At 41.6% G+C, this 14,869-nt stretch overlaps 1 protein-coding gene across 1 annotated transcript in view; it reads right to left on the minus strand.

The window, feature by feature from the left end:
• The window catches only part of unm_sa34860 (un-named sa34860), a 68,505-nt gene extending 59,539 nt beyond the window's left edge, over positions 1 to 8,966 (minus strand). The window contains exons 1-2 of the mRNA XM_023407276.2: positions 8,728 to 8,966; positions 1,564 to 1,628 (exon numbers count right to left, since the gene is read on the minus strand). Coding sequence (XP_023263044.1) covers positions 1,564 to 1,628; positions 8,728 to 8,827 — 165 coding nt within the window. The 5' untranslated portion in view covers positions 8,828 to 8,966. The remainder of the gene's footprint in view (positions 1 to 1,563; positions 1,629 to 8,727) is intronic.
• Positions 8,967 to 14,869: the final 5,903 nt, after the last annotated feature.

Raw genomic sequence — 14,869 nt, forward strand, 5'->3', positions numbered from 1 at the left:
CATCTGGAGCATGAGACTAAAAAATAGAAGAAGAAGAAACAAACAAACAAAAAAAAAAACCTTCAGTGGCTCCTCAATATCTTATTTAGCTACGGTAGACTGCGGCTGCCAAGTGTGAATGCGTGTGTGTGCGCGTGCAGAAGGTGCGAGAGTATGCTGCAGATTGGGCACAGTCGTATAATTAGCGAACATGATAAGAATTATAATTGCCAACATGTATAACTTCTGTTGCCAAATGGCAAACAGGGAAAAGATTATTTATTTTGTCTGACGAGTTTGTCAATTCAGTGTCAGACAACAAGTTAAACAGAAAAAAAAAAAAAGACATTTCAATCACCTGAAACTGCGGCCGAGTAAAAACAAAACGGCTAATAAGAGAGAATGCCACAATGAGATCCTCACCGTCTTTAATTTTCTCTCCCTCCCTGAATGCAATTATTTATGCAGTTGCATTGTCGAAAGCACACACACACACACACACACACACACACACACACACACACACACACACACACAGACACACACACCATAATCACATCTTCATTAATATGATTGTGCATACGGCTGCTTTTGTCAGCACTATCTCTCCCATCTACATACAGCCACAGAGTGGGCCGTGATTTGAATACCGGGGAGCTGAGAAAGCGCTAAGGTCAGCACTATCGGTCCGGCGTGTATAGCTCCGTGTTTGCCAACACGAGTTGCGACTATGTGAGGGATTTTTCCGTGTGGATCAAATGGATGCACAAATGAATTCCGAACGCAGCACTATCGACCCCCTTGAAGTTAGGGAATTACATTCTTCCAAAGAAAGGTGACAGAGTGGGCTGCGGACTACTGTCTCATGAGGAGATGCAGTCCTGAAACTCCAGGACACATTATTAGATGTTTTTAAACACCACTCCTTTTTCATTAAAATACACTATATCCCACCATGAAATAACTATTTTCCAACTCTAGTAAGTAATTCTCTAATTAGCCATCGTCCTGGGAATACTTGGAAATGGAAATTCACTTCCTGGCTTGAGAATAATATATTCCATGGTGACTTTCAATATCTTATTCATGAATTCAATTTACTCTGATAATGAACTGAGAGTTCTTGGAAATGAAATGACCTTTAACCTTGATAAAACAAATGAAGTACCTGCACTTCAGTGTAAAATCATGAAGTTACCTATGTCTTTCGTCATACCCACAGAAAGTGAGTTTTCCTCCTTAAACTAGCAATAATGTGCGCACAGTGCTGAAGCTGCTCATTCGTTTCAGATGGACACATGATTATTTTTAGATATAGTCAACTACATTTTTGATCATCCTCTATTATTCCACAATTTTGATTATTGCTGATGATGAAGATAATTCAACTGTATATTATTGATGTGTTTTCATGTCATAAGGAGTATTAATGGTTTCAAAAGCCGTGTAGACAACACATCGAAGTTCCTATACACAACAGGAGGAAAAACAACACCTCAATAACAAAAGGCACTGTGATCCACTGACAACTTCAAAATTAAGTAAGAAACATGAAAACAATTTCTGAGCAGTGGTCACACTTACCCCATTCTTAGGGTAGGCCACCCATCCTAGGTCCCCCATCACAGAGCGAGAATCCAGCAGGTTCACTGTTAAAAGTCAAAAACACAGTCAGGACACAGTACAGACAAGCGACCAATCAATTCATCAGAAAAAGCACAAAGCTGAAAGCTTTACCTTCTTATCTTAAAAATCCAGCCTCTAACATTCTCTAGAAGTTCACTCATTCACTGAAGATAAAGCCATTTACAGTCACTGTAAGTGTTCGGCTGATGAAGGTCAAGGTTTGTTCCGGGTGCATCACAAAGGCTGCTCGCTGTGTAGATTCAAACAGGTTTTTTTTTAAAATAAGTATCAAAAATAGGGCGCCTGATCTGTAATGATGTCGTAAATCTTCACACGACTAACAAGATTTCTGTTGGTTTGCAAAACAAATTTCCTATTTCAAATCTAATGAATCCTGGTCTTGGTTTAAAATGTGTCCTAAAGGCTGAATGGAAGAATACAGAGCATTTTCCATTTGTTTAATATAATATAACACCCGACACAGCCTGGAGTGTTGTTTTATGAGCTGTGGCTTTTTTAAACACTCTTTACTTGAAATGCTGTTTTGTGCATCTTGTTCACAAAAACAAAATGCTGCATTGGGGTGCACTGCCCACCCATGGCGCAACCCCCAATTACACACCCCTCCAACTCCCAAACTACATTTTACAAGTAAAAATTTTTTTTTTAAAAAGTAAAAGAAAATAAAAATTTGATTACCAATTTGTGTGTCCACTACAACATGTAAAAAGCCATTGGGGATAAAGAGCTAAGTTTTCACAGCTGTGTGTTGATGTGCCGTTTACATAAGAAGCTGGTGGTCCTGAGGAGACTGCACCTCGAGACGTCGCTCAGCCAGAGCTGTGTGAAGCAGGGGTGCTGGAGCAACCCCACCTCTGGGTGCCTGAGGTGTATGTGCATCATTATTCTTATTATTGTACTGTTACACGTTACTACTCACTCTTTTCTGATGTCAGACAATCAATGTCAACAGACCTGCTCCTTTTTTCATATCATCGTCAGCAACACAACTTTTCCAGGTGGTTTCCGATATTCTATGCAGCATCCTGTCGTAATCTGTCTCTGCTGGGACTCAGACAGCTTCTCCAGCACAGGGAAAATATATTTTCAAATCTAGCTTTCAGCCAACAGCACTACATAAAAAGTGTGGTTTTGTCATGAGTGACAACTCTGTGCTGTCAGTGTAGTTATCATTCCTCTCACATACTGTCATTGTTTTACTGATTTAACATCGTGATACTGTCGAGATTGTGATTTACTATGTTGCAAGGGATTATGAGAGTGTTCTGCATAAAAATGTAGCTGAGTGCAACTGTAATGCTGTGTTTTATTTGCTAAATTGCAAATACACTGTTTGAACTGGTAAAGCAAGAAAAGCAGCACAAAAAACTTAATAGATAATGAATGAATAAATGTATCCCTGAATTATTGAATTCTGAATTCCACTATTGTTAAAGTGGAAATCGAGTATTTTGAGGAGTCATATGTTTGTCCAAGAAGTTTTCTCTGGCAACGTGGCTGAACACAGCTCTCAACTCAAACTGATCCATTAAAAGCCTCCTCTCTTAGCTGTTCAGTTGAAAGCTGTCAAGTACAATTACCTGACCACTGCACTCAGAACATGTTTCCATCTTCTGGTGCAGCACTGGTGACAATAGAGTCTTGAGAATTCTGTCTTATCTCCCCTATCAGTGTGTCCGACTGCTGCTTTGACGAAAAAAAAAAAAGTCACATAAGTTCTTGTTGAGAGAGGCATCTGTGACCTCACAGAGCTGTTTCTGGATATATTTTACAGAAGTCAAAGCATGTGTCTCTTCGCTGCAACCTTTTTATCTGGTGTTTCTGAGCTTTAGAGTCTGGTTCACAATAAGGGTAAATCTTGAGTCCTACAGCATCAACTTGAATCTCAGCTTGAGGCTCATTTTGTTGGAAGCCCGGTCATGACTCTACAGTTGCATAAAGTGAAAAAAAAAAAATTCCTGAACAGCATTTTCACAGACGCCGAACGCAGTAAATCACATCAGTGAATATTGTGGTGTATCTCATTTCAGGCTGCAAGTTGCAACACCTTCAAAACTCGTCTGCGTTTGCCGTGACACGACATGCACGGTCATAAACGCCATTCAGATTTTGCTCAGGCCGGAGTTCAGTTTTCGTTATCTCATCTATGATAACGTTTGGCTTGCTCTGCATCTGACACGGTGTGTACTCAAACAATAAAAGAGAAAGTCCAACTGAGGGATCCTTTGTCACGCTAACAAAGCTTTCCATTTCCCATGCAATGGGGGCAGGTTAAGATATTTGAGCATTCAACTAATAGAAGCCAAGCAGTATCCATTACATGCAAGTTGGTGGAAAGTTGGGTAGAAGCTTGATTTTTATTCATCTTCTACGTTGATTCTACAGTCGAGGAAAGAGAAAATATGGAGACACAGACGGCTGGATGATGCAGACAGTCTGGTCGGTCTCTCCAGTCCAGACTAAGGTTTTTAGCCAAAAATACAACTCCAATAATATTTCAAAAAGCTCATTACAGTTTATAACAGACAGTAGTCATGTGGGAAATTAGACTGTGGAACTGCTCAAGCTCCAAGGCAGCTGATCGAAGTTTCTAACATGCCAAAAATCCAAGCGATCGTCCAACAGCCACATCGCAGAGCGTTTATTAATCAGGCATCTTTTACTCCCCTGAATTTTTAGGCCCGATTTAGCAGAAATTCCAAAAACAAGTCTACCTTTGCTGCAGATCATATCATACCATCACTGAGTGCTTCGATAAAAATTCAACAGCTTCTTAGATGCATGCATTTCAGACATTTACTCACGTCAGTATAGCTTGTTCAGGTTAGTCTCTATGCAGATAATCCACAGTGAACCCCTCTGCCAAATGTGATCTAGTCTAACTACGATCAGAAACTTCTCATTAGCTGCATTCTGCATGCTGCCACTTACAGGGGCTCCTCTACTGGAATATACAGTTTTAGCCACTGTCCAATTTAATTTGAAAATATTCAATCTTCTCTGAAGTTAATAGCTACCTGCTTCCTTGGTCGGCCAAGCTGGAAAACCTTGAGATAAAATGTATTCGCATTCACGAGAAAGACACCCAGCATTAAAAAATATTCTTACATGAATATGCAGTGTAATACTTTCTCATGCAATCCTCTTTAAACGTAACATCGTAATGCAAATAACAGGTATCGTCTCTTTCTCCCCGACACTTTTTACTCGATTGGATACGTCGGTTCTTTCCCCAACAGGACCAGACGAATTAAAATGAAGTATGAGTGAGCGCTAAATACTCCACATTATTAGATCTGTTCCTTTTTCTCTTCCCTTGAGTTTAATAAAGACCAGCCAGGTTGGTAAAAGCAGAAAGAAGCACCTTGATGACTTCACCCTGAAAGATTTCTGGGTAGTGAAGTTAAAATATTTCAGAGTTACAGGACTTCTTGCTGTTGTTTGGAGTTAGTTACCAACCATACAAACACTAATCATCCAAAAACGTAATCTTAAACCAGCTGTTGAGTACAATCCCTCCAGTCACAGGGTGTGTGATAAGCCATGTTATAAAACATCTGATCCTCATATCAACCTGCGTCGGTGTCGGCAAAAGGATAAACATCCGCAAAGAGAAGGTGGTGGAAGCTTAACAAAATATGAAGCGTGAGAGTTTGTTCAGGTACTGAGACACACTGGGTGTACAAATCCTCCCCACACACACACACACACACACACACACACACACACACACACACACATGCTCCTCTAGTCTTACTGTCTCCACTGCTCTACAGAGAATAATAAAAGATGTCCTTAGGACGCGATTAGACAACTAATTAGGCCATAAAGAAGAGATAAGTGATGCTGAACTAGATCATAAGGGATGTGTTACCTCTTTCACTCTCTCTAAGGATCAAACCACCTTACAAGTTACTGCTCAGCTGTGACAATGATCTACACAACTTATTATTAAAAGTCAGCACCGCTGAATGAATGAAGTGATTTAAAGTCTTGTAGTGACATTACTTCAAGGATACTCCAAGTATTTCAAATATGTTGGGGAGTAAGTGGATTTTCAGCTCAGGGATTACTGATAAAATTCTCCTTGAAATGACAACTGAATATTTCATCTGGAAGGCACAAGGCTGCCAGGGTTTTTATTTTCAATTGCGCATTTTTGGCGCTCGGTGCAGGTGACGGGTTTAAGTGCCAACTTGACCTCAGAGATCCTTCACGCAATCTTGTCAGAGACCGTATCTACCTCTTACCTCTGAAACCAATCTTTAAAGTATAAAAACATGTCATTATCTCAACACATTCGCATCTTTAAGCCCTTTTTTCCCCTCCTGTCTGTGCCTCGTGATATTTGGTTGTGGCATTTACATGCTAGCTCGGATGGCTCCAAGCTTAATGGCCTGCCTTCTTGCTCTCACACTGACACACAGGCAAGATAATCACGCACTTCTTTCAGTCCATTTACTACAATTTGCCCAAATTTACCGTCCTCATTTGAACAACACCATTACCAACGAAAAACAAAGTGATGGCTTTTTTTAAACTCCCTAATGTGTGGGCTCACACACACCCAGGATCACCCTCATTAGTCAGACGTTATTATTAATCGAACACAATAATCCCTAAAACAGATGTGAGGCATCTGGGTCTGCATCCAGATATTCTCAGAAATTGATCAACTTAAATAGGAATGGATTCGTTTCAAGAGAGAAAATAAATCAACTTGGCACAGTGTGCACAGTTTTCTTCAACATCATTCATCAGTGGTGGAGCCCCACCGCAGGAAAACTGTCCCCACCGCCAGAAGAATGATAATATCACAAAGGAGGGATCAGGATTTTTCTCAGTTCATTTTTTTTTTCCCCCTTCAATTAGTCACAGATGAAGAAACAAAGTTGGCACGTAGCAGCAAATTAAATCAAATTGAGTTAAATTAAGGGTTTGAGGAAGCCGGTTGGATGAGGTAGGTCTGCTGTGTGATGTGAGGACACGTTGCCCTGCAGAAGCTCAGCATGTTCCCTGATAGGATGCTCCTCTCATATTAAGGTAAAAAAAACTGAGATGGGCAAGTGGCCAAAATCCCCAGTGACTCCTTGAGGATGTCTGAAGCGAGCCGAAAAATGGTTTAATCTTACTTTCTCAATTGCAATAAATTAGTCCAGTGACAGAATAGCGGCTATTTTAATTACGGGCTTCCTCTCTCCTCTCCAATTATGCATGCAATGGTGTGATTATCCATTGCAATGAAAATATGTGCCAAATTAGCCTAAAATTTGTGTTGAATGGCGGCCTCTGGCAAATGATTCTTGAGGTGTGAGGTGGGGAATAGTTATATTTTATGTGTTTAGTTAAGTAGACATACTTGGTCAAATAGTCAAAATTTGAGAGAGAGGGAGGGAGAGAGAGAGAGAGAGGGGGTGGGGGGGGGTTTTAAGGAAACAGGGTTTCGGCGGCGACACCGCAGTGCTCGACAAAGGAAGACGACAAAGACAGCGGATGTCTGACCAATTTTGAGACGTGAAAGATCAAATGTGGATGTTTTTGAGGAGAACTCCCCCTCTCTCTCTCTTTTGCTCGCTCTCTCTTTTTTCACAAGTACAAAGACTTATGATCAGGCTGCCATTGATTCACAAATATTCTCACAGCTTGAAGCTTGGCTTTAACAAAGCTGTGTTTTAAGAAAATGGGAATTCAAGTAAACTGAAGAAAACAAACCTCATTAGTAATTAATGTCGACAGATTTAAAGTATAATACTCCTTTCAGGTGATTTTGGTGAAATGGTAAACGTTTAAGACTTTTTTGTTTTTTTTGGAACAGTTAACATCCATATAAAGTGTTTTCATTTAATCCACACTACACTGATACAAAGAGGTAACCTACACATCCTCTGTGAACTTTAACTGTTTTATATGTTGCCAAAGGTTTCCCCGCAAACCACTCCGGGACCCAAGAGTGTCCCATGGCCACACATTGGGAACTACTTTTGTGAATCTAAACTTTGACCAAATAAATCTGCCATGTGAAGAATGAGGAGGTTGATGAATGTTCCCTCTTTCCCGGATAATGCTGTCTAATAGCCCCGAACAATGGCATTCATCCCCACCTATTAAAACGTTGCTCAGTCTGCAGACAATAGTGGGAACAATATTAGACACACTCTTTCATAGGCCTGCTTCTCTTTTCTTATTTTTAAACAATGTTACAAATGTCCATGTTGGACTCAGTGAAGAGGAAGTGCAGGTTTGCATCAGTTCAACTGAGATGAAAACTGATTAGTTAACAGTTTGCAACCAACTGCATGCGTATGGAAATAACTGCAGCAAATCATGTGACAACATAAAACTGATAATATCTGACAAGAAATATGACTGACAGACAACTGAACTTACTGGCTGATATGTTACAGAACACAGAGGTTCAAGGATTCAGTCCAGACCTTAACAGACAGAATGCGAGATCAGACTGAACCTGAAATAACCTTAAAAGACAATGAAGAGAGACAAAGCACAAAAAGCAGTCATAAGGGTCCCCGTTATTATAAGAGGTGAAAAAACTATGAGGACAATTAAAACTCCCGGCACACGAGCCAAATAATTGTGCGTTGTATTATATTAAAATGCCACAAATTCCTTCAGGTCATTGTCAACTCAAAACAAGGGGGAGAGGGGGGTGGGGTGGGGAGGGGTGGGGGGTGTGATCCTTTCTCACTGCACAGGAAAATGTTTCAGATTAAAAGAGAGATTTTCGCAGCGCACTGCGCGTCTGTGGCCGCTGCCAAGTCCTCAAAGGACTGGTTATCTGGAGAGACGCGTGTTCTGATCAAAGGTCCTTCTTTTTTAAATTTCGGAACACACAGTAATTACCGACCTGACGGACACTGATGTCACAAACATTATCTGCTCATATTCATTTTATGGGCGACCTCCTTTTCTGTCTAACGGCGTCGCAAGCGTAAAGGCAGCTCGAAGGAGACCGACGGTCTGGGGGCACCAGAGGCACACAACGGACCTTTAACCGCTCAGACTTGTCAGTGCCAGTTAAACCCCCGTCGTGTACTGAAAGGCTGTGACATTAACCCCAAATTTCTCTGTGTGTGGTTTTACCTTCATTCGCTGGGATGCACCACGCTCCGAGCAAAGCCAGACTCCAAACCCACGTCCATGCCACCAGCCGAATGCCACAACTCCACCAGCGAGATTGCATGGCGCATCCAAATAAAAAAAAAAAAAAAGAACCACAACCGGTAACGGGGAGGGGGGGAGGAAGGAGATTCTTCCTAAACAACAGCAGTTTCGGTCAGCGTAAAGCGGGATACCGTAATGAAACCATCTGTATCGTTGTGCGTCCGCTCGGAGAGATGGGAGCTCATGTTATGCTGGGGGTAGAGGAAGGTACTGAGGAGCCGTGTGCGCTCTGGGTTTGGGGAGGCGGGCGGCGCACCGAGGGGGGGGCGGAGTGCCGCGCAATGCCCCTCCAATCACAGACCCTCCACAGGTGAACCCCGTTAGTGCTGGACTCGTCTTCTCCGAATGATAATCAATTACTCTCCGCTCGTTACCGCTTCCAAGTGTAACTTCATTCATTTATGGTGCCTATTAACCTGCTCCCTCTCGCGTTGCGTTTCTGCATGAGTGACAGTACACGAGTGGATGTGTGATGAACAGCGCAGGGGCTTGTTACTTATTAAGCTTGTTACCATAATGCTTCAGGGGCGGAAACAAAAAAGCAACCCGGGGATTTGCTGTCAAGCGGCCCCAATTGGATATTGATACAACATCAATTAAAAAAAAAAAGACACTCTGTTAATTTATATTGTTTGCGTCAGGCTAATATGTTAATTAAAGTTCAAAGTTGAATTAATGTAATAATCACCTGACACCTTGTTTGACTTAATATCCTGCTTTATTATTAGAATTATTTAAAGTGCAAAACAGTGTTTAAACACAGAACTCAATTAGAACCAGCAGACACTATCCACAGGAGCACCGCTATATTCACACTGCAGCAAATGACATTCGCATTAAAGAACACCACATTTACACACTGTACTGACAATGCTTTTTGTTTTGCATGTGGTTTCCTTTTCTGAGGAGCAGAGCGTAAAATGTTGGAGCTTCACATGTCAGAGATTCACAACTGAGAACGCAACAGACCAGATACACACAGATCTCCCCTGCATGTGGCTCAGGTAGCTGTTGGTTACTCATCATTGGATGCTGGACTCTTCCTGTCCATTTGTTTGCCCTAGTTTAGGTCACAGACAAACACACCCACACACAATGTTTTCATACTTGTCACAATAGTGAAACACAATCTGCTTGTTTACCTGCACTGTCTTGTTCACATAAAATGGGGGTTGTGTGGCATTTCCTTATTTTATATCCACAAAATTCCAAAATAACTGGAGAGGCCTCTTCACCACTGTCCTCATCATCGCCTGTGCACTGCTTAAATGAATCTGTTATCTTAGCAAACTTTGCAGCATCAGCCAGCAAAGACTTTGTCTTTTTAAAATGCACTTTCTCTGCGCTGCTGGCTGCAGCACCGAGGGCTACATGCTAACTACCCAAGTGCTATAGATACTTTCCATTGTAATGGCAACTGCTACCTGCTATTCCGAATTACACCAGTTGTGTTGCTGCAGCGAATATGACTCATTCCATCCATCTGTTATCTATACCGCTTATCCTTGTAGGGTCGTGGGGGGGCTGGAGCCAATCCCATCTAACATTGGGTGAGGGCGGGGTACAACCTGGACAGGTTGCCAGTCTATCACAGGGCTGACATATGGAGATTAACAACCACTTGCGCACAACTTCACACCTATGGGCACTTTAGAGTCACCAATTAACCTAATGTGTATTGCTGTGAAGCGACAGTACTAACCACTGCACCACTGTGCTGCCCAAGGCCAGGGTTGAGAAAAAAAGGCCAGCCCTCACAAGCCATCCCAAAACATCCCAACCTTCCTGATGGCAAGTCTACATCTGATAAACTCAGCCATTAAAAACTTTTTGGACGCCCTCTGGCTACATGATCACACAAGGTGTGAACAATACACCCCTTGTCTTGGCTCACTGTGTAAGTTTTCATACTGTACTCGTCTTTTGATATCCAGCGTTAACAGTTGTAACATTAGCTGTCCAACTGAGCTGAAACCCTACCCTGTCGGGGCGCCTCGGTGGCTCACCTGGTAGAGCCAAATAGTCCTCCAATCCATACAAGCGTGTTGGTCGTTTGTTCCTACCCTCAAATACGACCCAGAGGAGTGTTTTGTAATATAGCGCCCCTACCGGCTGCAGGAGCAACAAGTCCTCTAACCCTCTGATACGACCCATTGTTCTGTTGTCATGGTTACCATAATAAACGAGCGATTGTACTGAGAGTGGCCGTGGTAACTATAATAACGGTAAAGGTTTGGTTAGGTTTAGGCACAAAAAACTCCTTGGTTAGTGTTGGGAAAAGATCACGATTTGGGTTGGAATAAGTACTTCCTCAACATCAAGCGATCTTTGTTGTCATGGTTACAATAATAACAACGAACGGTCATGGATACTGGAAACAATATAAACTACTGGCTTCACATGGGAATCGAACACCATTCTCCTGTGTCATATTCCTGTGTTTTGTTGACCCACCCATCCATCCAGCCCAAGCTCCTCCTCAGGGGACTTTGTCGCTCTTCATACTGCGTCAACGCACTTTTCCCTTTGCGCCTGTCATAATTACTACGACCACTAGATGTTGCCTAACCAAAAAAACGTAACTATGGGTCGTAATAACCTGCTGCACAAACGACCTGATGTGCAATGACTCTTCTGCTAGGTCTGGCCACGGAGGATCCACCCGTTGGAGCCTTCGTTGCCCAGGAAAAGAAGGGCCATACGGCCCAAATATGCCCATAAAGGCCCCTTTACTAAGAACCCTCAGAACAGTGAAGGTGCACCACTGTATTAACCATACACGGCCAGCTCAAACATACACATATACCCTCTGCCGACTCTTCACACTGAAGCTGTGAACGACAATTTATTCTTTGTCTGCTTTCTAGTTAAATGTCTTTAAGTAAAATATTCTTGCCAGAGATTCTTTGCTGTGAGGCTCCACTTGTAGTTTTAAAGCTGTAAATCAGAGTTGTATCATCATGATTCTTCAAAGTGTGTTAAATTAATTTTTATTTATGGGATCATAAAAGTGTAAAATGCTGTTTGATGATTTTGTAATGGCATCTTGGCTTTTATCTCTGTTTCTCTTCAATCCTCCCTTTATCTCATATCTCACCATCTAACTCAGTCTCACTTTTCCCACTGTTACCTACAAGCAAATACACACTGCACTTCTGTCTGTTTTTCTTTCTCTCTCCCCAAGTCTTTCTCTCTTGTTAATCTCGCTATTTGTCTTACTCATGCTCACCGTTTGTGCTATTTTTTCCATCTTTTTTCGCTCTCACTGGTGCATTTAGATTCTTTGATCACTGAGGAATTCTAGGTGATATTCCTGTGGCTAACCCTGCTGATACCTCCCACGCTCACAAAGAAACATACACACACACACACACACACACACACTCACACACACATACATACATGCATGCATACATGCATACAGCACTAATTCATTCCTCGCTCACCCAAAGTAGAAACACGTATTCAGACTTTCAGCGACCCTGCTATGACCTTATACCTCAATCGAAGCACTGATCGCCACCTCCTGTTTGTGCCACAAATTTTAGCAACAAATCAGAAATATCACCCCTTTTACAGTAAATGATCTACATTGTTTGCCAGGCGCAACCATAACTGTAGGTGTAATGCCAGGGTGGTGGTGGTGGTGTATTGTAGACGTGAAGGGGTCTGATCAGCACTGACAGCGGGTGTGGAGGTGGTTCTGGATGCCAGAAAACGTTGTTGTCTCCCGGAGGTGTCGTCGGTTTAATTCTAGAAAATGTCTGCGGAGGAAAGTGCAAGAAAAATCCACCCCCTAACCGTCAGCTATGGTGATGTAGCTTCTCTTTGTGTGGCTTGGGGATGCATTTTTCTTGTTCCCCCGGGCGGTTGGTAAATGTGTGGATGAGGTGAGGTCAGTTTGAGAAATTCCCAGATCAGCTACAATGGAGTTTGAGAATATTAGTAGCGAATGCACTTCGAGGGAAGGTAGAAGAAAGGCTGGGAAGGCAGGAAACTTACTAAGAAATAGACAATGCAGGATGTGGGGGAAGATACATCAGAAAACCAAGCTGCAACATATTATGTCTTCTAAACAATTAAACATGAAAAACTGCCAAAGATTATATGTTTTATCAGAAATCCTATTTTTCATTTGCAGTAAATTTTTCCATGTCATACACATTGTCGACATAACGTCCTCTCTAATCTATTTCATACTGGTTATCCATACAATAATAATATGGACACTGAAACTCATTGGTAAAACCCATTGGTTAAGGTAAGGGAAACGTACTCATTATAAAAAATTTAAAAATAAAACATCCAATTGTGAGGCTGGTTTTGGAGCCAGATGCTTATGTTCACATTTACTACCCAGCTCTCCATCCTGTTACACCAAAACTGACAATCTCACCACGTATAATAATTAACACACACCAACTGTGCAATATTAGCCTACTTATCTGCTGCTGTTTTTTTGCTATATTTGCTATATTTTTTATTTATCTAAATATTTGACTTGTACATATCATTATTATGATCGATTATTTATATATTTTTTATCTATTTATTTTTGTATTTGTTATTGACATTTTTTGTACCGTCCACTCTGCTTCTGTAACACTGTAAACTTCCCCACTGTGGGTCTAATAAAGGACTATCTTATGTGTTACTGTTTAACATCACACAAATTCTCTGCTGTGATATCTAATGCTGTGCTCCATCAAACTAGCACTACGGGTTGTGACGTTACATCATGTACGGAGGCAAATACACATCAAACTGAAACACCAACGATCTGATGTAAAAGGTCAAAATGCAGCAGCATATTACAGCAGTTTCCAAAAGCCATGGTTTGGTGCAGTCAGATGTGATGATACCTCGGGGTGCTGAACAGTCAGCTGTGATTTTGTGTCTGCCCACTCATGACAGTAGGGGAGGGAATGGGAAAGCAAGGTCATGGAGGGTCAGTGGAGCACACACACACACACCCACCCACAGTGTGTGCCTCTCTCACACACACAAATTTTGCAGCAGGGAGCTTCTTGTTGGAACAGTAAAGAGACCTTTGTCTGTTGCAGAAGTCAAAACTGACTCAGTCTTCCAAATGAGAAAATCTCACCTCACAATCACACACACACACACACAGACAAAAAGATGGTGTACCTGAGAATTACTTTCCACAGATAATTATTTTCTGTCACTTGTCAGTAAAGCAAATGTAACACAACGAGTATATTCTTGTATTTACTGTGATTACTGAAATTTTATTTTAGATTTCAAACTCCATTAAAGTATCTCTCTATCACGTTTCCACTTTGTATGTGAGCCAGTGCTGAAAATATTTCCTCTATAATACAATTAAATATCAGTGATAGTAACATTTGCCTCTTTAAGTTGAAGGTCTTTTCTTAATCCCCTCCGATCCGTTCACCCTCTCGTGTCGGTGGGCCATGTTCAAGCAAGAACTCCTACCGTTATCGTTTCTATAACCGCAGATATATATTTTTTAAAGCAACTGTTTTCATCAGTGCATGTTCTTTGTTGCAAATTGCTCTGTATTATTATTTGATGCCATTTCTTTTTTTTTTTTTTCATAAGTGCGGAAAAATAAAAATAAAAGCAGGTGATTTTCCACAAACATGACATTTCTAAGTATTTCGTTAGCATGTTTCCTTTTGATCGGCTTCAGACTAACCCTGGGGAGAAATAGGCCTCAAGATATAGTTGAAGGCACCCCCCCCCCTCCTCCCCACACATATGCCCACACTGCACCCCCATTCTCAAAATAATCAGCTTTGGGGCTTGACCAGCTGGCCTCTGATCCAAGGAACTTTGGGATTTTCCAGAATGCCATGACAATATGTGGTGAGACATTGCACCACATTTGGCCTCCAGAGCAACATTTACAGTAATTCATGTGGTTTAGATGCGTTTCCCTCTGGGGCTCTAGATCACGCCAACATGAGGTTCAAGCTGTTAAACTGAAGTTCATGTTGCTAATCATGTCTTATTCTTCTTTATTATTTATGAATTTGGTGGATATGTCAACTTTATGTAATGAAAACAGCTGTCAATG

This window comes from Seriola lalandi, unplaced genomic scaffold (genome assembly GCF_002814215.2).
Source record: "Seriola lalandi dorsalis isolate HSWRI2012SDOR001 ecotype SW California unplaced genomic scaffold, Sedor1 jcf7180002054332, whole genome shotgun sequence".
NCBI lineage: Eukaryota > Metazoa > Chordata > Actinopteri > Carangiformes > Carangidae > Seriola > Seriola lalandi.